The sequence below is a fragment of the Fundulus heteroclitus genome, chromosome 22 (assembly GCF_011125445.2).
Source record: "Fundulus heteroclitus isolate FHET01 chromosome 22, MU-UCD_Fhet_4.1, whole genome shotgun sequence".
NCBI classification, from domain to species: domain Eukaryota; kingdom Metazoa; phylum Chordata; class Actinopteri; order Cyprinodontiformes; family Fundulidae; genus Fundulus; species Fundulus heteroclitus.
This window is the reverse complement of record NC_046382.1, coordinates 29,362,264-29,388,777: the sequence shown is the minus strand read 5'-3', so window position 1 is coordinate 29,388,777 and position 26,514 is coordinate 29,362,264. Positions and strand designations below refer to the sequence as shown.

At 41.5% G+C, this 26,514-nt stretch overlaps 1 protein-coding gene across 1 annotated transcript; it reads left to right on the top strand.

Annotated features, from left to right (window-relative positions):
• Positions 1 to 4,071: 4,071 nt before the first annotated feature.
• phyhiplb (phytanoyl-CoA 2-hydroxylase interacting protein-like b) lies at positions 4,072 to 26,410 on the top strand. Its single transcript, XM_012864041.3, has 5 exons — positions 4,072 to 4,740; positions 17,179 to 17,366; positions 20,188 to 20,362; positions 22,175 to 22,292; positions 24,950 to 26,410. The coding sequence occupies exons 1-5, from the start codon at positions 4,635 to 4,637 to the stop codon at positions 25,485 to 25,487; spliced, it is 1,125 nt and encodes a 374-aa protein (XP_012719495.1). The 5' UTR covers positions 4,072 to 4,634; the 3' UTR covers positions 25,488 to 26,410.
• The last annotated feature ends 104 nt before the right edge of the window (positions 26,411 to 26,514 follow it).

Here is a 26,514-nt window from a genome sequence, read left to right as displayed (position 1 = left end):
ACAGCAGCATCTTCCCCTCAGACAAAGACGGCGGTCTGTTTGACGGGCTCTTCGGCATGCCACTGACCTTCACTTTTAATGAATTTGATTTCCCAGGCCGGAAATTTGAGCGTGATGCAGCAATGCCCAGATGAAATCTGAGCTCAGCTGCATCTGAATGCCACAGCGATTACGAGCTTACCGGGAGTTTAATTTGCCTGCCTGAGATAACCCCATTTTTTTAATCCTCGAAACCCCATGAAAAAGCTCACCAGCTACTTTACTGTAGACGGGGTGGAAATTAGATATCGGTACAAGGCTTTAGTTTTGAATGACTTTTTTTTTTGTGGACTCTTCCTAAAGATGACGGGGCCATCTTAATGTGCCCCGTCAGAGGAGAGAGAAAAAATCCCCACGCTTCCTTATGCAGCAGTTCCCTCATTGGCATTTCCAGCAGCAGATCTGAGGCACACAGCTGCAGAATGCGCTGTCTGCTGAAAAGATAATCACTTTGTGGCCGCACCTCGTGTGACACAGAGAGAAGCCATAACAAATAGAAAGTGACACTGCATCACTGTGGTGTTCCTCCGTAGCGCATGGGAACAAAACCACTTTAGGGAATATGTGAACAACAGTGACTGGAGTACGATCAGCACTTCTGCGTGGTGAAATGATGACCCGAAGGTGCCTGAAGACTATTTAACCACAAAATGTGGGGCACTTGACCTTTTATGTCTAGAGGAATCTCTTTTTCTGCGGGCTAATGAGCAGAAGCACAACTGAGACCATTTCAAAAGTGTGGACGCCTCTTGAGCTCTTCACATTTGGTCACATTATTTCACACCCTTTATTAGGATTTTACCAGACAGACCGGCACATTAGAATCATTTGTATTGTATTTGCCCCCTTTACTCGGGGGCAAAGCTTAGGCACGGATGCAAGAGTAGCATCGATATGTGTGTGTATTAAGCATAATTTGTTATATTTAACGAAAGGAATGTGAGGAATATATTCCGAACGTATATTTCATCTCACAATGTTAAAATCTTGACTGAAAACTGAATTATGAGAATCACGTTATCACACCACAATTATTAGTAATCACAGTAATGCAATGTTCAGTTCATTAGCCAGATACAAACTTGAAATCTTACTACTCATTAGGAATACGGATAGGGCTGGAGAAGAAACTTTCAGATTCCCCTTAACTGCTTTATCAAATGTTCTTCTTCTGTGCTTAAGTTGGATTTCCCAAATACCTGTAACAATACTACGGATATTTTGGAGAAAATAAATTATTTACCAGATAAACGCCTTCAAAAGCCAACCTCCAGTTCAGCCAGTTGCTGTTTATTTTCCTGGAACCTGATGGGGCTTCTGCTCCAGCTTCAATTGACTTGACTGGAAAGTTTGGGCAACTTGAGGCTGGAGAATGTTTGGCTGGTCTTTTCTGTAGGATTCACAACCGAATTGTAAGAAATAAAAAAAAATAAAATAAAAAAAATTAACAAATGCATGGTGAATAAAACTAAATCAGGTTGATTCAGTTTTGGTCTATCCGATTGGACACAACTTAGTTCTTTGTGAGCTGGTTAGTTCATCGCTGTATCTCTGTTTCTCTCTGTAATTTCCTCTCAAGTACTGAGCGAGAGCTCAGAAACAGTCAGAAGTCACTCTACAGCTAGTCATTCAAGCATGAAGGGGGGGTAGTACAGTTCTGTTCGCCACACAGTCTCATACTAAGGCCAAAGTTTTACTTTAGGACTTGTTTATTTATTTATTAATTTATTTATTCATTTTTAGTTGTAGTTTTCTTTTTACACTTTCAGAGGGAAGCTTCCAAAATGTGACTAGATATCACTAGCTGGACATCTTGTCAGAAAAAAATCATACTCGGAAACACTGCATTTTGACAGTCCCAGGAGCAGTGTGTGGAATATGAGATTATTTTAGTTCAGTAAACCCTGCTGAAGGTATTTCAACATTCCTGGTCAGAGTAAAGGGCTTTAAAAGTTCTCACTTACAATATAAAGCCCTTAATAATCAAAGCTCCATCACACATCAGAGATCTGATTACCTCGTATGTTCCTAACAGAGCACTTCACTCTCAGAATGCAGTTCCTAAAAGCAGAATAGGAGGAAGATCTTTTAGAGGAGACTCCTCTCCTCTGGGAGCAACTTCCAGTTTTGGTCCAAGAGGCAGACACCCTATCTACTTTTAAGACTAATCTTAAAACTTTCCTTTTTGACAAAGCTTATAGTTAGAGTGGCTTAGGTTACCCTGAGCTATCTCTATAGTTATGCTGCTATAGGCTTAGGCTGCTGGAGGACATCAGGGTCTATTTTCTCACTCTGCTGATTTGTCCTACTGTTCTCCAATTTTGTGTTATTTGTATTTTTTTTTTTTACTTAATGTTCTCTGTCTTTTTTCTCTTCATAATAGGTACACCTGGTCTGGAGTTCTGTTAGCTGTGACATCATCCAGGAGGGCAGATGATCTGCCATGACCATATTACATATAAAGGATTCCTGGATCAATGTGTGCTTCCATGCTTTTGTGTCTCTGCTCTGACTTCTCTAACCCCCAGTCAGTCGAGGCAGATGACCGTTCACACTGAGCCTGGTTGTGTGAGAGATTTTCCTGCATGTTAAAGGGGAGTTTTCCTCTCCACTGTCACTTCATGCTTGCTCAGTATGAGGGATTGCTGCAAAACCATCGACAATGGAGATGACCGTCCACTGTGGCTCTACACTCTTTCAGGAGGAGTGAATGCTACTTGTGAAGACTTGATGCAATCTGCTGGGTTTCCTTATATAGGAAATTTTTTGACTAATCTGTCTGGATGATTTGATTGAATTTGACTTTGTAAAGTACCTTGAGATGTTGTGAATCGGCACTTTATAAATAAAATACAATTGAATAGTGAAGTCTCTATATCTGAGCATAATTATTTATGTTTAGGGTAATTTTTTGTGCACTACCTAATGCTACACAGAAAACTAACTGCGCTTTACCCTGAAAACACAATCCACAACGTGAAATGTGGTGGTGGCAGCATTGTGCTGTGGCAATGCTTTTCCTCAACAGGGTCAGGAAAGGCAGCGGCAGCTGATTTGAACATGATAGGATATCAATGCAGGACAACCCTTGGAGAAGATCTGTTACAGGAAGCCAAAGATTTGACAGCGGGGCAGAGGTTGAGCTCACGACACAATTCTGTGTCCGTATGGCTCAGTCAAAGTACACACCTAAATCAAATTAGATGATGAGGCTGGACCACTGCTATTTCTGAATGCTCTCCATCAGCGTGGCCTAGTGGTTAGCAATGTGCTTTTCCCTGCAGGTTCTGGGTTTAACTCCCACAAACTGTCACTCTGAGCCCCTGAGCAAGACCCATAGCCCCAGAACCCTCCCCAGGCGCTGCACAGGGGCAGCTCACTGCCCTCTGAGGGATGGGTTTAAAAACAGAAGAGAAATTTCATTGGAATTTATGTTGCAGTGACAAATAAATATTATTATAAGCATTACATTGACGCACAGTCTGCTGAGTGTATACAGCTTGCGTGTATATATCCTTTTACTTCTTATTTTACTGTATTCTTATTTTTTTGTCTGCACCATCAATACCAAGTCAAATTCCTTGTAAGTGCAAACCTACTTGGCGATTAAACTTGATTCTGATTCTGATTATTATTATCACTATCCAACCTGGCTGAGTTTGAGCTTTTTTTTTTCTAAAATTGAGCAAAATCCTGAATCTCTAGACGTGCAAAGCTGAGGAAGACCTACGTGCGTTTGGAGCTGCAGTTAAAAGCAACAAAGCATTCAAATGCACTGTTTGAATTGACCTATCCATACTATAAGATGATTTTCTTGTCAACCATCAGAGTTTTACTTTTTTTTAATCATTGCTCATTTCTTCTTCCAGAAGAATCGTCTGAACAGTGTGGTCATTCATTACCATCATTTATTAGTATGTGAGGTCCCTCAGCTCATTATGGCACGGTCCACTTGCACCTGCGCTCCTGGACCAGAGAAGGATACACCTTACCAAATAAGGACATGTAGTAAGCCGCGCTGGGATGACGTTGCACGTGAAATGGAAAAGAACGGGTGCATGTGGCTGTAGTTGAGATGCGGACCTAAATCAGAGGGGGGAACACCGGCCTAATCTGGTTACATAAGAAGCCACTGAGTCTGCAGACCGGCTCTGCGGTAATCCTCTAAACTATCCATGTTCAGCTGTCCCGCAGCGGCACACTAACACAGGACGCAGTCGCTGTGCGCACACTTGTAGCTCCGTGCGCCTCTTTTCAGACGCGGTAAAAAAAAACGCGCTGGAAGCTTAGAATGATCCGCGGCTATTGGCGGCGCATAAACACGTTCTCTGCAGAGGCTGCCTTGTCTCTGGCTGCAGCTGGCGGCTCATTGCGCTGTTCGAGCCCGTGACGATTCCGCTGACGCCACACTAGCCGCACCACCCAAGAGACAGAGAGGAGAGCTGTGAGCGACGGAGCGGGGCTGGACACCGGACTCTTTCTTCTCCTCATTGCTCTTCGACCGTGGACGGACGCCTTCTCTCCTCTTCAAGTGCCAAGCTGCGATATTTACGCTGCAGTCAAACCAGTAGCATCACTCAGATTCCCCAGCAGCGATGGAGGTACCAGGCTTGGCGCACAATATCACCAGCCCATTAAGTCCCTGCGAGGGGATGATCAAGGACCTGAGCCTGGATTCCATACAGCTGTGCGAAAGAGATGGTGAGAGCCTGTTATTGATGTTCTTTGGTTAAAAAAAATTATTGGGCGTTAATAGAGGGTACAAAGAATGTTCGTTTTTTTTTTTTTTTTTTTTTAGTTTGGGCAGCATTTTGAACCCGCAGCTTGGATAAGGAGTGAGGGCCAGTGTCTCCGCGGGTTCCTAGACAGATGAATTACGCGTTATGCGCGCAGGGGACGTAGCCACATATATGTACATTAGTAATGGAGAAGTATTTGTTAGAAATAATTGTTTCTGCATGCACATGTTGGCCGCTGATAAGCGCCTTTATTTCAGCACCATAGGCGTGGACAGAGAAAGGCACCAACCCCGCCTTATAGCTTATCAGTATTTCTCGTTTTCCCTTGGAGAAAAGCTGCATTTTTCAGCATATGTCTGTGCATTTTATAACTCAAAGTTCCCTTGTTTCGTTCAATCTCACCAAACCCCATCATCTTGCAGGATGACATCCAGCCGCCTTTCTGGTCTGTGACTGAGTTCTTGTCGAGCGCCAAAGTTATAAAATTCAGCAGCAGAACACATGAACGTGGTTTTTAATAGAGCAAGCTGCACATAAAAGAGAGAGTTGAAGCGGACTAGGAATTTGCCTTTCTTCCTCATGCGAATCAATTGGTGCGGATGGGAAGGGAAAAAGCAAGTCATCATGAGGGGAGAATGAAAAGCTAAAACATGGCTGCACCCACAAGAGCATGATGCACAGGCGGCGCAGCCACGCACGCCCATCGGTGTAATTACACACACCGATTCCACATCTGAGGCTTGGTCATAAAGATGCCTTGTTGGATGGATTAATTGTAGATTTATTAATTTATCCCACCCATGAAATGTGGTGGCATTATTCAATATGAAAAAACGATTTGGGTCTTTGTGATTCCGGTCATTTATATCTGGATTGCCCAGAGAAGTCAGTGGTTTATCTTCATTAACACTGCCCCCATAGGACCCCCAGCATCTGATGACAGTGCAGCCATAGTCACACGTCTTCTCCTCTACCATGGCTGCTTCACACGCTGCAGCACAGCCGGAGTCATTCGTATCCTCTTAGTGCTTTGTTGGCATCATTCAAACGCTTTCATTTCAGTAATTGCACATAGGTTGGGCTATCTTATTTGCAGGCAGTGTTTAGGGTGAGTCCTACATTTGCACCACAGTTACTTGTGTAAGTAGTAGCTCTGTCTGTGTCCTTGAGACGCCCACATACTCTCTGTTGCTGTGTTGCTCTTACCAACAATACGGTGGCTCTGTGTAAGCTCAAAACTGGCTGTTGTGATGTCAAATATTCAGGTGCTTTATAAGTCGGCGCACTTGGAAGGACCACGGTGTTGTACTGGAAATTTAGTTGTAATGTACAAAGCCTCACAGAGGTCATTTTTTATTTCTCAGTTTAAGGGAAGGGTAGGTTTTGACAGATGCACAAAAAGCACACTTGCTCTCCTGTAATAAAATTTTATATATATATATATATATATATATATATATATATATATATATATATATATATATATATTATATATATATATATATATATATATATATATATATATATATATATATATATATATATATATATATATATATATAATTAGTTTTTAAATAATCAAAGAAACTTTAATACTAATCAGGGACTTCCTGGAAAAATAACAATAAAATTTGACCTTATTAAAATTTGATTATTGCCCTCTTGTTAAATCCTAAATTTACTGTAATTAACAAAAAATATTTTTATTTTTTTTAGTTTCACCAGGCACATTCAGGCCTGGTTATTAGCTTTGTAGAATCATGAAATGACCTATCTGACAACATGAAGTAGACTAAAAGATCTCAAAAAGTAAAATGCCATGCCCTCATTTTAAGAAATTCAAGAACAGATGAAAAATAATGTCTGTAACGTTTTGAAAATTGTTACTCCAGCTAAACACTGTGGAGAAACATTACCCACGGCTAGAGTGTGAACCTTTCCCAGGAGTGGCCAGTTATCAAGATTTTTTGAGAGCATTTTCATGACTCATTGAGGTCACAAAAGAAGCCAGAACAACATCTGAAGCAAATCAACAATTGTTGCTGACCAAAAAGACTTCTGGGAAAAGATTCTGTTGACCTGTGAACCAAAAGTGAAACTTTTTGGAAGCTGTGCCTCCGATGAACAAAGTACAAACTGTCGAGCCGTGGTGGTACTAGTTTGATGGTCTGTGGCTGGTTTACTGCTTCAGGACTTGGGTACCTTGACATATTTGATGGAACATCGACTTCTGTGTTGTACCAGTACATCCTGAAGGAGAACATCTGGCCAACAGTTCCTGAGCTTGAATTTAAGTTTGCCTTGATTATGCAGCAGGACAGGGACCTAAACCAAGTCCACTTCTGAATGGCTCAATAAAAAAATAACATGTAGGTTTTGGAGCGGCCTGAAAGTACGAACGTAAATCCCATTAAGATGCTGTGGCATTGACTTAGGCTGTACTGTAGGAGGCCGTACATGCCCAAAAACCCTCCAGTGTGTCTGAATTAAAGTATTTCTGCAAAAGGAGATTGGGTCACCATTGCCTCACAGCGATGTAAAAGATAGTTGTCACAAAACCCTGATGGCACTTATCATTCTTTCTAAGGGTTGCACAAAAGTTATTAAGTTGAAAGGGCAACTATTTTTTTTTTCAGAAAGATGCTGCTTGGTTTGATATCTTATTCCATTAATGAATGGAAACATTTGCAAAATGCATTTTGTGCTTTATTCACCTTGTCTGTTTCTGATAATATAATTTGTTGGTGCGATAACAAAATAAATCTGTACAGTGGCCAGATGTCGTTGAATATTAACATGTAAACACAAAGTAGCTCTTGTAGGAGCCATTTTGTTCTAGTTGGATTGTACTGAGACTTTAGTTTCAGCCTCTACTGTGTGCATGAAATTATTCCCAGGAAGCCTTTGTACTCCTCACCGTATCTGGAAGCCCCTTCAATGTTCACTTTCACCCTTCTTGGAAGCAGAGCGTCATCCCATCGGGTCGATGCATGCCGCATCCATTTCTGTTTTACTTTCTAAATTTATCCGAATCCCATTAATATTTAATTCCCTGCATGAGAGGCTTGCATGCCTATGCTGAGCCAGCGAATGAATGCATGGAGCTCTCTCTCACACACATGGAGTCCTGTCTGAGCATTTCAATACACAGTGGGAAACAAGTTGTTTCTGTGTTCCCTGTGTTGGAGTCGGGGTTAATGGTTCACTGTACTCATGTGGCTATGACATGGACATCGTCAGCATGTGGTGGCGGGGGATGTTTCACTGGATTGTAGAATCAGTTTATGTGAATAAGTTAGACTTGTGTATAAGCTGACTAAGTTGTGTTTTTTTTGCTCTGATCACTGTTTCGGTTTTATATCCTTCATGAGTAGCTGCGTCTCCACTACAAATGTGCACAAAACTTTGTCGACATGCTGTCAATGTCATAAAACCCTGTTTCGTTAGGCTCAACAAGCCCCCTCATACTTGGGTGTGGCTACGTATGCCGCTTTTTTGGGGAAATTGTAGTCAGCGATTTTACAGAAGAGCTACGGTAGGGTGACCAGACTTCCCCGATTGCCGGGGACAGTCCCCGTTTTGGATGACCCGTCTCCCGCTGTCCCTGGAAATGTCCCCAATTTCAGCATTTTATGATTGAGGGGGAAAAAAAGTTGTGAGCAGCAAGAAATATTAGGGTACCTGGTCTGCATTAGAGACAGAGTAGTAGTAGAACTGTCAACACCCCCGTTAGAAAAAGAGGCAGGAGATGTTCCCAGTTTTCAATTGAGAAATCAGGTCACCTTGAGCTGTGGATTCAACACTTTCTGTCATCTTTTTTGTCTATTTTGACAGTAGTAACATCTGGTTGTTGATCACATGAATCGTGTGATGTGGAAACACTGTTTACATTGTAGTTTTACAAAATACACAAATTTCAATACCGGCAAAAAAATCACTTCATCCTAGCGCAAAAACTTTTTAGCGAGAAACGTGAATTTTTCAAATTTGGTGTGTTTCCATTAAAGGTAGTGGACGATCTTTTTTTTTTATTCGAGTTCCAAGTGGATCATCTTATCTATTGGTTGACCCACATGCCAATCATTGTGATGCAATCACGTAGCACCAATGCGCATTCACGCTTGTTAATCTCTGCGTTCTAGCTGCGCATTTCTAGTGTTTATGTATCCAGTTGGCTTCAGTGTCAGCCGTTTCTTGTAGCTCTGCTGCTCTCACCGTATTCTTTGAAAATAGCTGAGAGTGTCTTACAAGTTCATGAGAAGAAGAGTAAGGCTTCAGAAGAAATAATTAATTATAAATAATTATTTCACGCGATTCCCCTTAGGAGCAGAAGAGCATGCCCAGTTATTTAGAAAGGAACTGGGACATGTCCTACCTACATTTATGGGAAAACTGTCCACTCTAACATTTTTAAGCAAATTTGTTTTCATAATTACAAAGGAAACACAGCTAGGGTGTCTTTGAATGGAGAGCAGGTATTGCTTTAATGAATGGCTGTCATTTATCCAACTAATGAGTCTGAAATGTCGCAGTAAGTTAAATATTACTACTTCCATGTTGTCAAATTATTTCTATGGGGCTGTGGGTCTCTGCAGCTCGTCCAAAGTTACCATTTACCTTGTGACTGGCACTCTAAACAATTCTTTTTTATAATTTGATAAAGGTATGGTGTAAAGTAGCTCACTTTCTGTCTTTTCTCTTTCCTTTTTTTTTTTTGCACTTGATGCTGGCTCATCATCCAAGTTCCTAGTCATAAATGAGAATTGGTTCTCAATAGAATAACCTAAGTTTATTTATGAAATAAAAGTTAAATAAAATGACATTATAATTTCTTGCTGCTCTGTACACAAAAAAATTATTTAGATCAAAACACCACCCTTCTAAATCTCCAAGTATGTGTATCTTAATAGCTATTTAGTGGTGCTGGTTCGGTCCGTTGAGCCGGCAGCAACATAACCTGTGGGATTTTGGTCCGTAAAATGTGCTTCTTCCATGCAGATGAATGAACAGAGGGCCGTCTGTTAATGGTTCTGCCAGAGACCCGGCAACAGCAGGCCTTCCCTCTGACATAAACCATCTGAGTAGGCTAACGTGTTGGCAGCTGTGTGCCATGACTGTGTTGGCAACACCTACAGTTCTTACGCAGCCACTTATTCACATTTTTGCTGAATCGCCCGTTCATTTCGATGCAGAACATCCAAAAAAAGGAGGGAGGAAAAAAAATGTGCGCCTGTTGCTTTTGAATTTAAATTGTATGCAAATGAGAAATGGTGACTCTAAAACAGTTTTGTTGTTCTCCATTCTAATAGGGTTGGGTTAAAAAATAAGCTATTTCTTTTTGTTTTTATGAGCATGACTAAAGGTGGAGGAAACGGTTTAACCCCAATGCAGCATATTGTTTATCTCACGCTGAAAGAGGTTTTCCCACTGGCAGAGAACCGCGCTATGACACAAACAAAGCTGTGATGTATTTTTTTATTTTTTTCCTCCAAAAGGCTCTGAGCATCTATGCTGACCAACGTCGCCTCATTTATGTTTACAGTTCAGTTTTAGACTTGGACTTTGAGCTTCAGATGGCTTGTCTAAAATGTGCACTTTTCAAACTACCATCCAGCTTTTTTTTTTTTTTTTTTTTCCATAGCCACTATCAGAGCTCTCAAATGGAGCTTTACTCCGTCATGGTGGACATGGCAACCGCAGGGAGATCACATTAAAACTGCTCAGACAGACTGAATTGAAGACAAATTGCTCTCCTCTACCTAGTAAAGGGTGCTGAAAGGTAATACACAACATCACAAGGTGGGACTGGAGCAAATTCCTAACAGATGCATTAGGAAGGATCTGCATTATGCATCTTAACAAGATATTCATTGATCTTTTTGTGTCTCTTGCAAATACATCTCCACATCTCCACAGTAAAGGGGATGCATACAACAAAGACTCATTTGCTTGAGTTTAACTGACTTAGCTGACTTGCTTAATAGCCTTCCTGTGGAGCAGACATCTCTGCATCCTGACACGTGGTGCTCTGTTGAAGCATGCAGAGCTCTCCTGGGTCGTTGTGAACCCCACAGGGAGTTGCATAATTAATCTGTGCCTCTGAACTCTTAAATAAAGGCTCATAAACTGTCTTTTTTTTTTTTGCTTAATCATGACGTGGCTAAAACCTGCCTCTGTCTTCTGTGCAGCAGAGCATTGAAGTCCATAAGATGACGAGGCAGAACAACAGAGGCGAGCCATGATAAGTCTTTGTGGTAACATTACATCCCGGCCAAATTAAGTGCTAAGCAAATCCGAGAACGAGGAGCCGCGGGCGTAATGCTAGCACATTAATTTAAGTCTAGATGAAGGTTCAAGCCTCCTGTGAGAGACCGAACAGTTTGCTCTTTCTTACAGCCTGACCTTCATCCAGCTTGGCTGCCGCTCCTCCATTTTTCATCCTGTTCTCCCCGAGTCCCCCAAGATTTAAAGCAGGCTTTAGTTTCCCACGGAGAAGGCCTGGCTTATCTTGTTTACTTTTCAGTGGTTTTGATCACACAGCGCCATGGGAAAAAAAAAAAAAAAAGTTGCCAGACCCCTTGAGCAGTTTTACATATATTCCCATTATCACCGTGTATTTTTTTTTTACTGGCACCACATGAGATAGGAAAAAGGGAAATAAGGGCATGGTCGAGATGTCAAGAACCGATGGGGTGAAGGTCTCAAAAGCGAGCAGTCAGCAGGCGGATTCATGAAATGTGTGTAACAGAAAATAAAAGCTAAGGGACAAATTCAAAACGGAGGCCAAATAGTGCAGTCAGTAAGCAAGGAGGTATGAAAAGGAGCCTGTATGCTTCCTATCATAGTTCCTTTAGCATAGGAAGCTTGCGATGTCCTTTACTGGTGCAAAGGAGCTATAGGAATCCTTTGTGTGATACGACATATGAGCACAGCCAATCTCCTGGAAATGAAAATGAAATGTGTCCGGAGAGAAAAGAGTGCGTACTTGTAAGTAGCGCCATTTACTCTTTCACATATTACATGACTTTTTGGTCATCCTGTGGCTACGAGGCCTTTGGCCATCTCCACTTTGTTGTCCAGAGCAAAGAAGATATGATAGTGTAACATGCAATGTATAGAATCGTTTCCTCCGATTTAAATTTTTGCCATTAGACTATCATGTTTAAACTCCATTTTCTGTTTAAAATCCCAACCTATTAAAAAATTTAAATCTATTTAAAATAACTAATACAAAATCATTGCCCGTATGTCCACTCTGTTTAAGAAGACAACAAGCAACTGGATCGGTTACTGTTGGAGCTAGAGTCTGTATATGTTTACACACCCTCAAATATTTTGGTTTGTGTGATGGAGAGCTTCAGCCGTTTGCTACATTAGTCTAGCTTGCATTTTTTTATGGTTCTATTTTGAAAAGCGGTGGGCCCGAGTTTGACTACAATCATTGCGTTTCTGTCGCATAATGGTGTATGTATTTAAGGCTGTCCGAAATCAGCATAGCAGTCTGAAGCTCCTTTCCTTCCCACAATAGACTTCTTACTGTTGACCTCATGAAAGATCAAGGAACAAGAGCTAAGCGCAATAAAACTGCAGCAGTAGTAAAAAACAGAAAATTCAAATACCAGGACATAATTAGTGGTAGGAGGAACAGGTGAGTGCAGTTCATGGAATGTCCTGCAGCTGTGTGGGTCCCCAAACTTCGCTACAGAGGTAGAACCATATAGGAAACCATTTTTTATATATATATATATATATATATATATATATATATATATATTATATATATATATATATATATATATATATATATATATATATATATATATATATATATATATATGTCAAACAAGTGTGTGGTATGTATTCAGTCCCCTTTTACACTACAAGCATATTCAAAGCGATCCAATTTTCCATGTGATCCTGTTTCCAGTTTGTGGTGTAGAGGTCACAGCAAATATTTAGATGCCATCTGAGCTGATCTTTGTGGCCAATATGCAACACATGAAAACACCATACCCATGGTGAAACATGCTGGTGGCGGCATCATACTGTGGGGGTGCTTTTTTTTTTTTCCAAGTGGGGACGGGGAAGTTGGTCTGTATATGAATAAATAAATGGAGCTAAATATCAAAACCCTAAGAGAAACATCATCAGACACTGTACGGATGTTCATTGGATGACATAAATCTCAGAGTAATGATGATTCAGATCGGGTATCTTCAATTTTGGCCTTCGCGGGGTCCACAGTAAGAACTCTGTCATGGAGAGGAAAGGAGCTTCGAACTGTTTTGCCAAATTCGCACAGCTCTTGTTTACGAGGATATTCAGAGGCTGCCTCCATCCAGTCTAACAAAGCCTGAGCTATTTTACAAAGAAGAATGGGAAAAAATGTTTATCTTCAAAGGTGGCAAACATACCCTGAAAAACCTGCAGCTGGAACTCAAGCAAAACAGGATTCAATAATTATCAACTAATTGGAGTAGGATACAAATGCATGTTGCATGATTGTGTCTCAAAAAAATTCCTTCCAGAATAGTTCTGCCCTACTTCTTTCTGGGTCCATCACATAAAACCTTGTGCGCTGCATGAACATTTTTGAAGTCCAAAGGGAATGTATATTTTGATGAGGCACTCTATATCTGCCTGTATGTTGGTACCCTGGGCTGGACAAGGTTAATGGGGAACTTTGATTTGCATGAAAGTGCTGAGCAATGAGTTTTAAAGGCAGTGTTAGGGCACATTAAGGAAGGTTAAGTGTCTCGGTATGAAGCCTCCATTTAGAGATGAATTAGATGAGCGCTGGAGTAAACAGGAGATGAAAGTCACAAGAAGGTAGGAGGGTAAAAAGGCTTCCCTGGCTTGAATTTAAACATTGTGGTGGACATTAAGAGAAGAAGGAAAGGAAAGACTTTGCTGCAATTGAAGGAGTCTGCTGGGGTTTCATCTCCAGTTAAATTCAGCAAGCAGAAGCAAAATGAGGAATTTTCCAACTAGATGAGAAGGGTTTACACAGGAAAACATGAGAAGTGGTCCCTGGCGAGCTCTTGGGGCTATATTTCATTATTGCTCTAGGCTGATGTCAGAGAATGACAACGAATATCATTTTCTTCAAATTCTGGTAAAGGTCAACGCCACCCAGTCTCAAAGGGGGACTTCACAGCCCTTACGTCACCGTCTGGTCTGCACTGACTCGACGGAGCGCTTCCTCTCCGAGCTCTGCTCCGTCACGTCTCGCGCTGACCCCCCCCCCCCCCCCTTAGTCTGAGCCAAATTAATCAGCTCAGTGGGCTCCAGGTTTAATGAGATGGGCACTTTAAATGCAGACCACCAGCAGCACAGAATGTTTTCACCAATCAACAGAGAGAGAGAGAGGGGGAGAGACATGGGAGTGCCCAGTAAGCTCTGAGAAGTCAGGCCTAGTCAATCAGGAGGGATGTTTATTTCATGCTTTATCCCCTGTGCCTGATGCACTCTGGCAGCATGCAAGACAAATGTTACATACACATACGCTGGCTTTAACAGTCGGGTTGCCCTAATATCTTCCTTAGATGTTCAGTGTCTTGCTAAAGTACCCTTTCCCCGATTTTTGTCATAATAAAACCACAAACTGCAGAGCGTAATGTTATGCAAAGAAACGGATGAAAGATTTTCAACACTTCTATACAAACAGATGTGAAAAGTGTGCCATCTATTTCTCTGTTTACAAAATACTCCCTTTGCTGCAGCTACGGCTGCAAGTCCTTTTGGGAATGTGTCTTCGATCTTTGCTCATCCAGAAACAGAAATCGTGAGCTAAATAGCTAAAGGTCTGCCAGACTGAATGAAGAGCGTTTGTCACATATTCTCAAATGGATTTGGGTGTGGACAGTGACTGGGCTATTCTAACACATTGATGTGCTGGGACATAAGCTAGTGTCCAAAGTGTGCCCAATGGGCCGTTTGCAGCCCTCGAAACGATCCTGTGCAGCCTGTGATCACAAGCCATGGGTGGTGCGAATGTGACTCGCTGGCACAACAGTTGCACATTTTCTAAAAAAACTTAAATAAAAAAAAAAAAAGATTGAAAACAGATGCAGACAAATTAATGCCAAACGTTATGCATGCCGCAATGCGTTTGTCTTTTATTAAGCAAGATTTCATCGTAAACAGAACCACAAACAACCAGTTTGACTCAAAACCTCCACACAGTAAAGTGTTTTCGAGGAAAGAGTGACCCATGGTCATCTCTTGTTACTGAAAATAGGCCAAAAAACAACTAAAGAATGTTAGAAATTGTGCCTTTCTTTAAATAAGGCAAACATGTGAGGCTGTTTTTGTGTTTCAGATCTACAAACATTCAGACCCCCTTTTCTACCAAAATCAGACTAGTCTGTTAATTTCTTTAAAATTATTACATACGAAGTTTACTGTTTAGCAGGTAAAAAATCAAATCATAATACGTTTGATGAAAGAATGATTGGGTGTTTGTGGAGACGTTATGTTGTGTCGATTCTGGTGCGACCTGTCCTGCGTTCCTTCCTCAGCATGTTCGCTGTTCACGGCCTGAGGCAACCTGCCAACCTGACTTCTTATCATTTCATTTCAAAAATGGATTTCCTTCTGCCACTCTCGCATCAATACCAGATTTGTGGACTTGTCCTGTCGCCACATTTTCCTTCCTGAGCTCCGCTGTCATCGTAGCTCCTCCACAGGTACCATGGACCTCTTGGCTGCTTATCCCGAATTGTTGGCTCAGGTCAGCCGCCACGTGTTGCGCCGTAGCCGTTCCATTTGCAGATGACCGATTGAACTGAACATTGGTCTGAGATTTTCAAAGCTTGAGATGTTACAACCTAAACCTGCTTCAAACTCCTGCACAACTTTCTGTAAGGTGCAGCACTCTGTCTTCTTGGTGCCATTTGTTCCCTAAACTTCTTCAACCTCCAAGGACTACACAAAACAGCTGTAGTCACAATATATTGAGAAGAATTACATAAAAGGTAGACTAAGTCCTGTTGGGTGAATACTGAGGTCCATTAGTTGCACTATTTGTAAGTAGCAGAGTTAAGGGGGCTCATTACAAATGTCACGTCACACTGCACAGAGTTATAGTTGTAAAACAGCTTTGAGGACCCATGTAACATTTTCTTCCCACTCTACAATTATGCACTACTTAGTGTTGGTCCGTCGCAGAAAATCCTTATACTTAATTTTCAATAACCCAGGGTTCATGGTCCGTGGTCAGATGCTGTCGAGCTGTTTTACTACGGTGAATCACATTTTGGAAACAGCCTGTTGTTTACCAAGAGAGAATAATAAGCCGAGGGCCTTGAATTCGGGTCTCATTATGAAAAGTCAGTGACTGCATGTTTTTATCTGCTTTCAGTGCTCAAGCTAAATAGTGGGTGTTAAAAGGTACCCTCTGCATGGGCTAATTTTAAGAAAAATCAATCTACAAAGGCTGCAGTGTTTGAGAATCACTTGGAGGTGATGCGTTGAGAGCGCACAAACCCAATTACGAGTCCATCCTTTTATCTCTGTGGCTCGCCCAGTGAGCTAGCGGAGATGGATTTTCCATGCTCCAGTACTTCAGCTATTGTTGACCCTCTATAGAGCCCAGTCATATTGAACACTACCACCCCCCCCACCACCTCTAAAAAAAAAAAAAAATACCGCATTCTTGAGTTTTACTCACTGTTGTGTTCAGACCCCAGCGCATACACAGAAAATGCATTGTTACCATGCCAAGTGGGCGTCTCAGTCTAATGTGACAAAGCTCTTATTCAGCTGGGCTTTGTTTTTCCATCAGCCTCTGGGTGAACTTTGAGCTGTAAAGAATATGTAGGAGAGGATTTATCCACAGTCTTTGATGAAAACCTTTGGGTTTTCAGTTGAGGCCAAATGTGTTAATGACAGAGCGGCGAAGATGGGACCCTGTTCCCCCTTCAAATGCTCTTGATTCTGCAAGAGGGCGATAAAACTGATGAGAATCCCAGCGTCTGCTTAGAGGAGAAGGGACTTGGGATCAGATATGCGATGCTGCTGAGGCTCTGTAAAGCAGATACGTGCATAAACGCGCAGAGACTGGTGTTTCCATGGCAGCATATACAGTAAGCAGCTCTGTCCCGCTGTGTATTTTGGAAGCTATACTGTAAATGCTGTGTGTTGCAAAGCTTCGGTCGCTGCACGGGAGGATGAACCTGCACAGGCTGACTAACTGCTTGGAGTCAGGATTTTATGTTTTGAGCTGTGTGCATAAAATGGTGTGATTTACGATGGCCTCTGAGTCTGCACAAGCAAATATTCAAGTGGCAAGTCTGATTCTTTAAAAGAGCGTTAGTCATTTGAGTCCATTTTGCTGACATTATTTTGCCATTCGATGGTGACAGTCTCTCTCTTTCTTTCTTTCTTTTCAATGACACAGGAAGCAAATCCCAGGATGGCAGCATGGAGGAACTCCCCGTTCCTCAGAACATCAAAATCAGCAACATCACTTGCGACTCCTTCAAGATCTGCTGGGACATGGAGGCGCGCAGCAAGGAGCGCATCACACATTACTTCATTGACCTGAATAAGAAGGAGAACAAAAACTCAAACAAGTTCAAACACAAGGTAACGATGCGCGAGTCGCGCTGATTAAAAACCTTTTTAAGGGTGCTGCCACTGAGCAGATGAATCACCACACAGGCTCTTATTATGGGTTGTATTGCCTTCTGAATAATACGCTCATTACTGCGACATATTCATCAAATTATCGAATCAAGACCCTGAATCATTCCCGTAAATTGCTTTGTGTTTTTTTATTATTGGTAAAATTCTCATCTCAGATAACTGGTGATGACAATTCATTTACCAGACAGGAGTCGATACAAGGCTGTATAGGTCCCACTGTGCACCACGGCTCAACTAATATTACTCTATCATGCTTAAACATTTATGCACCTTATGTCTAACCACTATCATGGTTTACAGCTTGAAAGTAATGCCAGCCACAAATTAACCAAATTTGTGCTGCTGCTGCTGCTGCTGCTGCTTTAATAATGTTCACTTCCCATGATTCACAGTCATATTCAAGGAATTAGAATATGGGATCCACTGAGGGTCATTTGTCAGATTAAAAGTACCTTTTGAAAGTAACAACCTTTAAGCAAGCATTTTGTATTAAAATTTATTTTTTTATTGGTTTGATGTAATATTTTAATCTTAAATGTCTTGTTTTCATTATATGTAAGCCAAAAAAAAAAACAACATTAACAGAAATATGGGCTTTAAAACATCAGTCTGAGTAATTAATCTATCTAATGATTAACCCTAGTTAATTGGGTTACTGAAACAAATTGACTTTTTGATAATGTAATTTATTAAATATGACTGTATATGTTGAGAGAATTTAGTTCAAAATAAAATAAATTATTGTTGGATTTAAAACTAGCAGCAAATGTTTTGCTTTGAACAATTACAACTGATATGTCACACACACAAGACGGTATACGTGTAGAAACTCAGCTTGTGTGATTATTCTGGTGGTCTGAGAAATAATTTGGTTTTTACAGAGGGGCCGTAGTTTTAACACAAATGTGTACATTTCTTTAAGTTAATTAAATACTGTGGATGTGCCCCAGTTTTCCACAGCCGGTAGGCATTGCTATCTGAACCCGTGTTAACTGATGATGATGATGATGAAGGCAGAAATGAAGTGGAACTCGCATCAAAGAACGTGCTTTAACCTAAAACACTAACAATGGAATCTATATAGAATGCAACATAATTATTTCTGAGTGTTAGAAACACAAAAAATAGATAAGTTTTTCACAAACCACTGAATCAACAGGTGGAAGTTTGATTTTCAGGATATCAGTGATTTATGTTAAAATATTGTTCAACTTGTGCAGTTCTGTTATTAAAAATGCACAAACTCAAACCAGATTTACCTTGAGTGCCTATTCTTCAGCACCAGGTGTTACAGTGCTGCATTACTGATAGTTCACCAATTAAAAAACAAAAAAATCAATCTTTAATGTCTTTTGTTGGAGCATCGTCGTGCTTTATGATCAATGGCGTCACATGATCAAAACTTTATTTCTTCCTCCTCTCTTAAATTAATCCATAAACACAAGAACAGAGTTAGTTTCAAACATACAAATACTTTAAAAACCTTAATACTGCCTTTGCATGCATGTAGCACTGTGGAGTCTACCTTATTAAAAACGGTGGGGATTAGACATTCAAATCCGATCACACAGTTTAAGAAGGTGTGTAAATGTAAACATTTTATTGTAGATATTTTCCATGGCTGAGTAAATGCTGGTAAACACGTGCATGTTAAGGGTCTGTATGTCAACACTTCCCTGTTTCATTGTCATTGAACATTACAAATCTCTTTATTCATAAAGAAAGTTGCTCCAACACAAAATTACAGTAAAATCAGCCTTTTTATATTTAGTTTACCACATTAGGTGTATGTTATTTTAAGCTGTCGTGTCATTGTTGATTAATCTACATTATTTTACTAACCACAGAGACGCATACCTGATAAATCATCTCGCTGTTGACAAAACACGGGTAACAAGGATGAAGCCTGAGATTGTTACCCTTCACAATAATTAAGAAAAGAAACTGCAACTTCTAAATGCTCCACCCAGCCATCCATAGAGCCTTACATGTTTTTGCTGGTTCCATATTTAAAGGCTGATGAAGGCAGAAATGCTGAAGTTTTGTAGTCTTGCCTGTAATAACCAGCTATGAAAAATAAAGAATTTTTACTGCCTGATTGAGACATTGTTATCCCTATTTAATGTCTCATAATATATATAATATATATATTTTTTTTTTTTTTTTTGGGGGGGGGGGGGTTTGGAGTTAAGATGGCATTATACCTTAGCCAGACCTTCCTTTTTTCAAAAGTTTAAAGCAAGATGATTACTTTCAAGATGGTTTTGTTTAAAAACTTGACATTAGACTGCTGCTCAGGGCCCTGATGGGCTGACAACACCTTCACAGCTCTGTATCTTACACAAACATGACGACAGTTCTTGGCTCTCTGTTGTAATAACCTATGTCATTTGTTTCATCAGCCTTCTTTTAATGTTTTTATTTCTTTGGGTTGCAGCAAGGAACCTCTGCTCTCTCTGCTTTGTCGTAGCGGGATGACTCTGTTGCTAGGCAGGAGCTGCCGGTCCAATCACTGAGCTGCTAAGGCCAGCTGATACCTGGGTGGTGGGGGGGGCTGTTGATGGGTTTTGACGGAGCAGTTTGGGGATGTAACCCACCTGGTCAGATGTGCTGATGTGTGAGTCTGCAATTCTCTGTCTGGAGCTCAGAGAAAGCCACACATGGGCGGCGTCTTTCTGGGTAAATTGGTCCTGCCAAGACTGACCTTTCCGTCCCCCCCCCCCCTTCTTCCCTGTCATCCCCGTTCTCTTTCTCCATCCAGGATGTGCCCACCAAGCTCGTGGCCAAGGCGGTGCCCCTTCCCATGACGGTGCGGGGCCACTGGTTCCTGAGCCCCCGCACAGAGTACACCGTGGCCGTCCAGACTGCTTCGAAACAGACTGACGGGGACTACGCCGTCTCCGAGTGGAGCGAGATCATCGAGTTCTGCACTGCTGGTGCGTGATCCGCAACTCGCAGTCCAATAAATGGATTTCCTTGATGACTACCGTCAGAGCTGCCTTTCCGTTCTGGAGGCGACCAGCTGAATTACATAGAACCAAAAAAAAATTATAAAGAAGATAACATTTGGGAGGGAGAATATTAAAGGAAGTCTTATGCAGTGAGTTGAGGAGAGCCTTATACATATTGGAGGAGGGGTTGATGAGGAGATAAAGGGATTAAAGAACCGAGGGGAGCTGTGCTATATGTCTATGGGCACATAACATAACAACCAAGAGGCTTAGAGAGGGGGAGGGGAAAGGAGGGGAGGGAGGGGGGCGATCAAAGAGGGTGGGGAGGGAGGGTTGGTCCTGAGGTCTCTGGGTAGAAGATAACGGGCATACAGCTTAGGCCCTTTAGTGTGAAAGAGCCACAGTAGGAGCTTCGAGGGTTTTCTTTAAACAAATGGAAAAATAACAAAGTTGGCGAGAGATAACAGCATGTCTAAAGGTGAGTTATGCAGAGCTACCAGTTGAAAGTTGTCTTCACTCAGACCTCATGGTGGACATAGTGAGCAGTGCTAACTCCATTGCCTGGCAATGCCACCTTTTTAGGGCTGTAGTTTTCTGCTTGCTGGCGTGTGAGGGTCCAATGACCTTAGGGTCAAAATGTCCTTAATGCAGGCTATTAAACATTGGACCAGTTCAGTTTTGCATGGAGGACTGGTACGACACCTTTAAAATATCAGACCAGGGTGGCGGTCCAGATTTTTAAGAAAGGAGAACAGAGAGTGTTAATCAATGGATTGCACTACTCAGCCTCCTGGGAACGCTTACTGTAGAGTGTTGGAAAGGCGGCTCTAATTGATTAATGAACCTTAGTCCTGGCTGTGGAGCAGTGGACCAGATCTGTACCTTCACAGAAGGACATGGGGGGGTTCATGGAAATTTGGTTGTCTACTCTACGTGTGTTTTATGGATCTGGTATAAAGTCAAGCTTTTTCCCAGTAGGCGGTGAGGCCTACCGGAGCTGCCCCTTGTTTTCTGGTGCATTCACAGAAGGGAATGAGTTTTTGGAGAAGGTGTCGTTCTTTTAGTGTCTTCAAGACATAATGTTCAGCATTAAAGTACTTTTGAAGTGGGAAGCAGCAGGGATGAGAGCCATTCTTTTAAGTTTGACGGTAGGATGGAACGTGAGATGGAGCGATGTTAACCCTCACAGGGGATAGTGATGGAGTCTAGCCTTTAAACCCTAGCCCAGTTAGCCGAGGGCCTGATCTCAGCTAGGTGGAGTACATTAAATGGATGGATGGGTCATCTCTTTGATTAGGGCACAGTAGACTGTGTGAGTGAGACTCAAACATGGACTGTCAACCACAATAAGCAGTAACAAAGTCAGAGTATTCTTTAAAAAAAACAGCAAATCCAAATCCTTGGATATAAAAAGAAAACAAAGCAGCACACATTGTTTCATGTGTCCCTGCATCATTTTCTGTTGGATGTGTTTGGGGCTCGTGGGATGGAGGAAATTCCCTTCATTATTTTTTTGGCTTCTGCCCGCGTTCCTTTAGAACTACAGTGGGTGAGAGTAGAATTATATTACAAGTCTGGATTAAATGTTTTTGGGCTAATTGCTTCCACACCAAGAGGAAATTAAGTGGGGAGTATTTGTGTCGTCCTTCGTGCCAAGTTCATGCTTTTTCTTTGGCAGAGCAGAAGATCCTTTTTGTTCTTTGTGACTGAAAGCTTGAATGGGAATTCATGTTCAAGACAATTGAAGATGGGTTTCCAGTGTACAATTTGCCCATAAAATGACAAATCTGTTTCTAGATTACTCCACGGTGCATCTAAACCAGCTGTTGGAGAAGGCCGAAGTCATCGCCGGGCGGATGCTGCGTTTCTCGGTCTTCTACAGGAACCAGAACAAAGAGTACTTCGATCACGCCAGGTGGGCATAGCCGTCGCTGTAACTTCATCGTGTTTCTATTCACATCACCGCTGGCTCACGCCATTCTCTCCAGCTCCTCTGCATAGATCGTTTAATACCCTGATGAAAGGTTTTACAACCAGTTGAATGAAGGAAGATGGAGCTCTGTTCTTTATGTTTTACATTAGTAACATGTGACCGACTCGTTTTCTGATTGACATCTTTTGAAGCGGTGACCTGTTAAAGCAGACAGCTCACGGAAATGGAGACTTTGTAACGCTTCAGTCTCATCACGTATAGATTTTATTTGAATGCTTGCTGCCACGGCGATGCAGACCGTTTTTTTTTTTTTTTTTTTTTTTTTACAGCCATCCCTACAGAGAACCTTTTGACTGTACAAACAGCAGGATGGCCTCATAACTTAGCTTTAAAGCATCTCCCTCCAGCTGCTTTAAGTAACCAAATGAGAATCAGCTGAAGGGGGCAGCTGTAAGCATCTTAATTGCTGCCATAAATCCAAAGATGCCACATCAAACTACTCCGGTAAAGAGCCTGATGTTCCAGGAATTAAACCTCTCTGCACACATACACACAACCTAAGATACAGGGAGGTGTTTTTTTCCCTCCTCATGTTCCGACAACACTTAGCTACACAGAGCTGGCAGAAGGATGTTTGTCTGATTTTAGAACGGACTCTCCTTTCTTTCCCCTGTTTTCCTTCTATCAGACGGATCAGAGGAATTGCTCACAGTTATAAAGCAGTTTCTTTACTCCAGCTGCAGCTTCTGAGCCCTCTTTTGTCTACGCTGTGCAACATGACGTCATTCCTCCTTCCCTTTTTTTTTTTTATTTGCTGAGTTGCAGCTAAACCAGTTCTTAGAGGGCGCTTCTGGTCGACTGCCCCATCGTGTGGGGATTAGCAGTACTGACGTTAGCCTGCGAGGAGAGCGGAATCATTTTATTATCCTCTTAATAAAATATGAAAGGATATGAGATTCATCTCTGGAGTGGCAGCTGCATGATTGACATTTTGAGCTCAGATTTATTCTGTTTTAATGAATATTTGCAATTCTGAAGACTACTTATGCGTTTCGAGGGGATTTAGTCATACTTTCAAAAGCAGTGTTAATATTATTGCAATAGGAATGATACATTGTATTACACTCATCATTTTTAGCAGATTTTCTAATCCAGATTTCTATGATTTCTATGCTTTGGTGCCTGTCTATTGATATACAATATCTGTTGATGATATATGGTGATTAAAGAAGACTGGATTGTTATCTGTGAACATGCGAAATAACTATGCGTTAATGAGTGATTTAAACCCTATCCACTGTCATCTACTCTATGTATTGGATCAAAATTAGGTAAAGAAAAAGTGGATTTCAGAAATCTGGACAGTACCAAGGGAAAAAATATATCCATACCTCTTAAACTTTTTTTCCTTTTTTTTGTCACAATGCAGACGCAAAGGTATTTCATTGGGATTTTACACGATAGACCAACATACTCTAGTACAAAACTGTGAATTGAAAATAAAATGATGAAAGTTTCTGTAAAAATTCAACAACTAGGCCATGCATTTGTATTTAGGCCCCTTAAATCCAGATAAATCAGTCAATTGAATCCAACACTGGATTATTTAGATTCAACATTTATTTAATTGTTCAGTAAATGCTTTAGTTCATCCTGAAATAAAATCTGGCCTAACCAACTGCCTCTTACTCTTTACTAATTAGTCAATTAGTATTATAAATCCAGCTGTTCTGTGAAGGCGTAGGCCATTTTATAAAGAACATAAGTGAACAAACAGCATCAAGATTATCAAGGAACGCAGCAGACAGGTCAAGAATGAAGTTGAGAAAAACTTTAAAGCAGGATATTATCTGCTTTACGAAGCATCCAAGAGCGCCAATGGTAACTCGGGAGAAGCAGCAGAGATCCATAGCCCATGTGGGAGAATCTGCTGACACAACTACGAGTTGTGCTGTCCCTAAATTAAACACATAGAAGACATTGCTGAGGTCAGATGGGACAGAAATGGAATATTTTGACTTCCATTCAAAACCGTTTGTAGCAGAAAACAAGCACTGCACAACATCCTGAAAACACCATGAAAGATGGTGGTGGAAGCATCATGCTGTGGGGGTGCTGTTCTTCTGCTAGGATAAGGAAGCTTGTCAGGTAATGGGAGGATGGATGCTGCCAAAAAAAAAAAAAAAAGACTTCAGAAAGATGCAGGGGTTCACCTTCTGGCAGGACAGCTGTAGACATGCAGGCAGAGCTGTGATGAAATGGTTCAGAACAAAAGAGCCAAATAGGTGATTGTTGCAAGACTTAAGAGCTGCGGCACACAGATGCTCCGGGTCTGAAGGAACCTGAGCTTTTTTACAGAGAGTAGCCAAAATCAATGCTTCTAGATTCATAAAAAGCTATACAGACATGCCCCCAAAAGACTGGGAGCTGTAACATCAGTAATAAGTAGTTCTGCAAAATGCAAGACACACCTTTCAGGGAATTATTTGTAAAAAAAAAAAACTCAAACTCTTTAGATATCACTTTTTCAAAGTGTGTGCCACCTTATGCTGGTCTATCCCACATAATCTGAATTGTGGTTGTGATGTGACAAAATGTGCAGCAGAGTCTTAAGCAGATTGCTCTTTTCCAAACTCCAGGGAGGCACAGGAGAACCGGATGCTGCCGTCGGTGAAGGACAACAGCGGCAGCCACGGCTCGCCCATCAGTGGCAAGCTGGAGGGCATCTATTTCAGCTGCAACACCGAGTTCAACACCGGCAAGCCGCCGCAGGACTCCCCCTACGGTCGCCTTCGCTTTGAGGTCCGGGCTGACGCGCTCTTCAACCCCGACACCAACCTGTACTTCGGAGACTTCTACTGCATGTACACGGCCTACCACTACGTCATCCTGGTCCTGGCGCCCAAGGGCTCCAGGGGCGACGACTTCTGCAAGCAGAGGCTCCCCGCCCTCGACATCGGCGACAACCGCTTCCTGACCTGCAAGCAGGAGGACGACGGCGGTCTGGTGTTTCACCACGCCCAGGACGTCATCCTGGAGGTGATCTACACGGAGCCCGTGGACCTGGCTCTGGGCACAGTGGCGGAGATCAGCGGGCACCAGCTGATGAGTATGTCTACGGTCAACGCCAAGAAGGACCCCAGCTGCAAGACCTGCAACATAAGCGTGGGACGCTAAAAAGTGTGGGGGGGGGAGGAAGTCCGAGAGCGGGAGAGAAGGACTTGATTTGACTGACCCCATCCAGACAAAACCCAGGAAGGCCACGTGTACTGATGAAGCAGACAAACGCATGCATGAGGCAGCAGATTTCTAAGGCTCACTACACTCCTCCCGGCCCAAAAAACATCATTCCCAAAGATAAAAGAAAAAAAAAAAGAGGAGGGGAAATGCATTTCAAATCATCATCATCCAAAAAGGGTAAAAAACACTGAACTTCATAGATCCTTTCATCCATCAGCTAGCTCATATTTGTACCCCGACCAAACCCTTTAACTGTACTAAAGTCTGCTTCAATTAAACTTTCTGCTTTTTTTTATAGAGTTATCCAAGTTAGATTACCAGCCTTAGCCTCCGTGTTACTGACGCACTGTTAACTAGCAATTCAGACGCTCAATTGACTTTTCTTTCCATTTCAGTTGATTGATTCAGGCCTCTATTAACCTCCTACTAGTGGCATGGACTGGTACTACAGTTTCTTTTAGGGCTGCAACACTCGTTCTCAGTTCATTTAGTTTCTTTTATACCAAAGGAATTTAAAAGCTGGACGTAAAGCCGCTGTGGAAGCTGAACCGTACCGATGCAACAGTAACTCTGTGCGTATCCAAAAAGTCTTTGGTGACCAACTGTGAGCAAGTTGTTAACTTTTGAGCAAAAGAAGAAGAAGAAGAAGAAAAAGCATGATGCAATTCTGTGCAGCATAAGTGTTAAAGCTTTCAGCTCCTCTACCATGAAACCTTTTCTGCAACAGTCGCTCTTATTTCAACATCAGTGAAAAGAAAGTAGAGCCACGAAATGTGTTTTTGCAGAAGATATGTGAAAAAATATTTATTTTTATTAATACAGCCATTCGATATATATATATATATATATATATATATATATATATATATATATATATATATATATAGATATATATATATATATATATATATATATATATATATATATATATATATATATATATATATATATATTAGTTAAAAAA

Coding starts and splice junctions, on each gene's coding strand:
- phyhiplb (XM_012864041.3), top strand. CDS start 4,635: ATGGAGGTACCAGGCTTGGCGCACAATATCACCAGCCCATTAAGTCCC. Junction 17,367..20,187: donor CAAACAAGTTCAAACACAAG/GTAACGATGCGC, acceptor TTCTCCATCCAG/GATGTGCCCACCAAGCTCGT. Junction 20,363..22,174: donor CATCGAGTTCTGCACTGCTG/GTGCGTGATCCG, acceptor ATCTGTTTCTAG/ATTACTCCACGGTGCATCTA.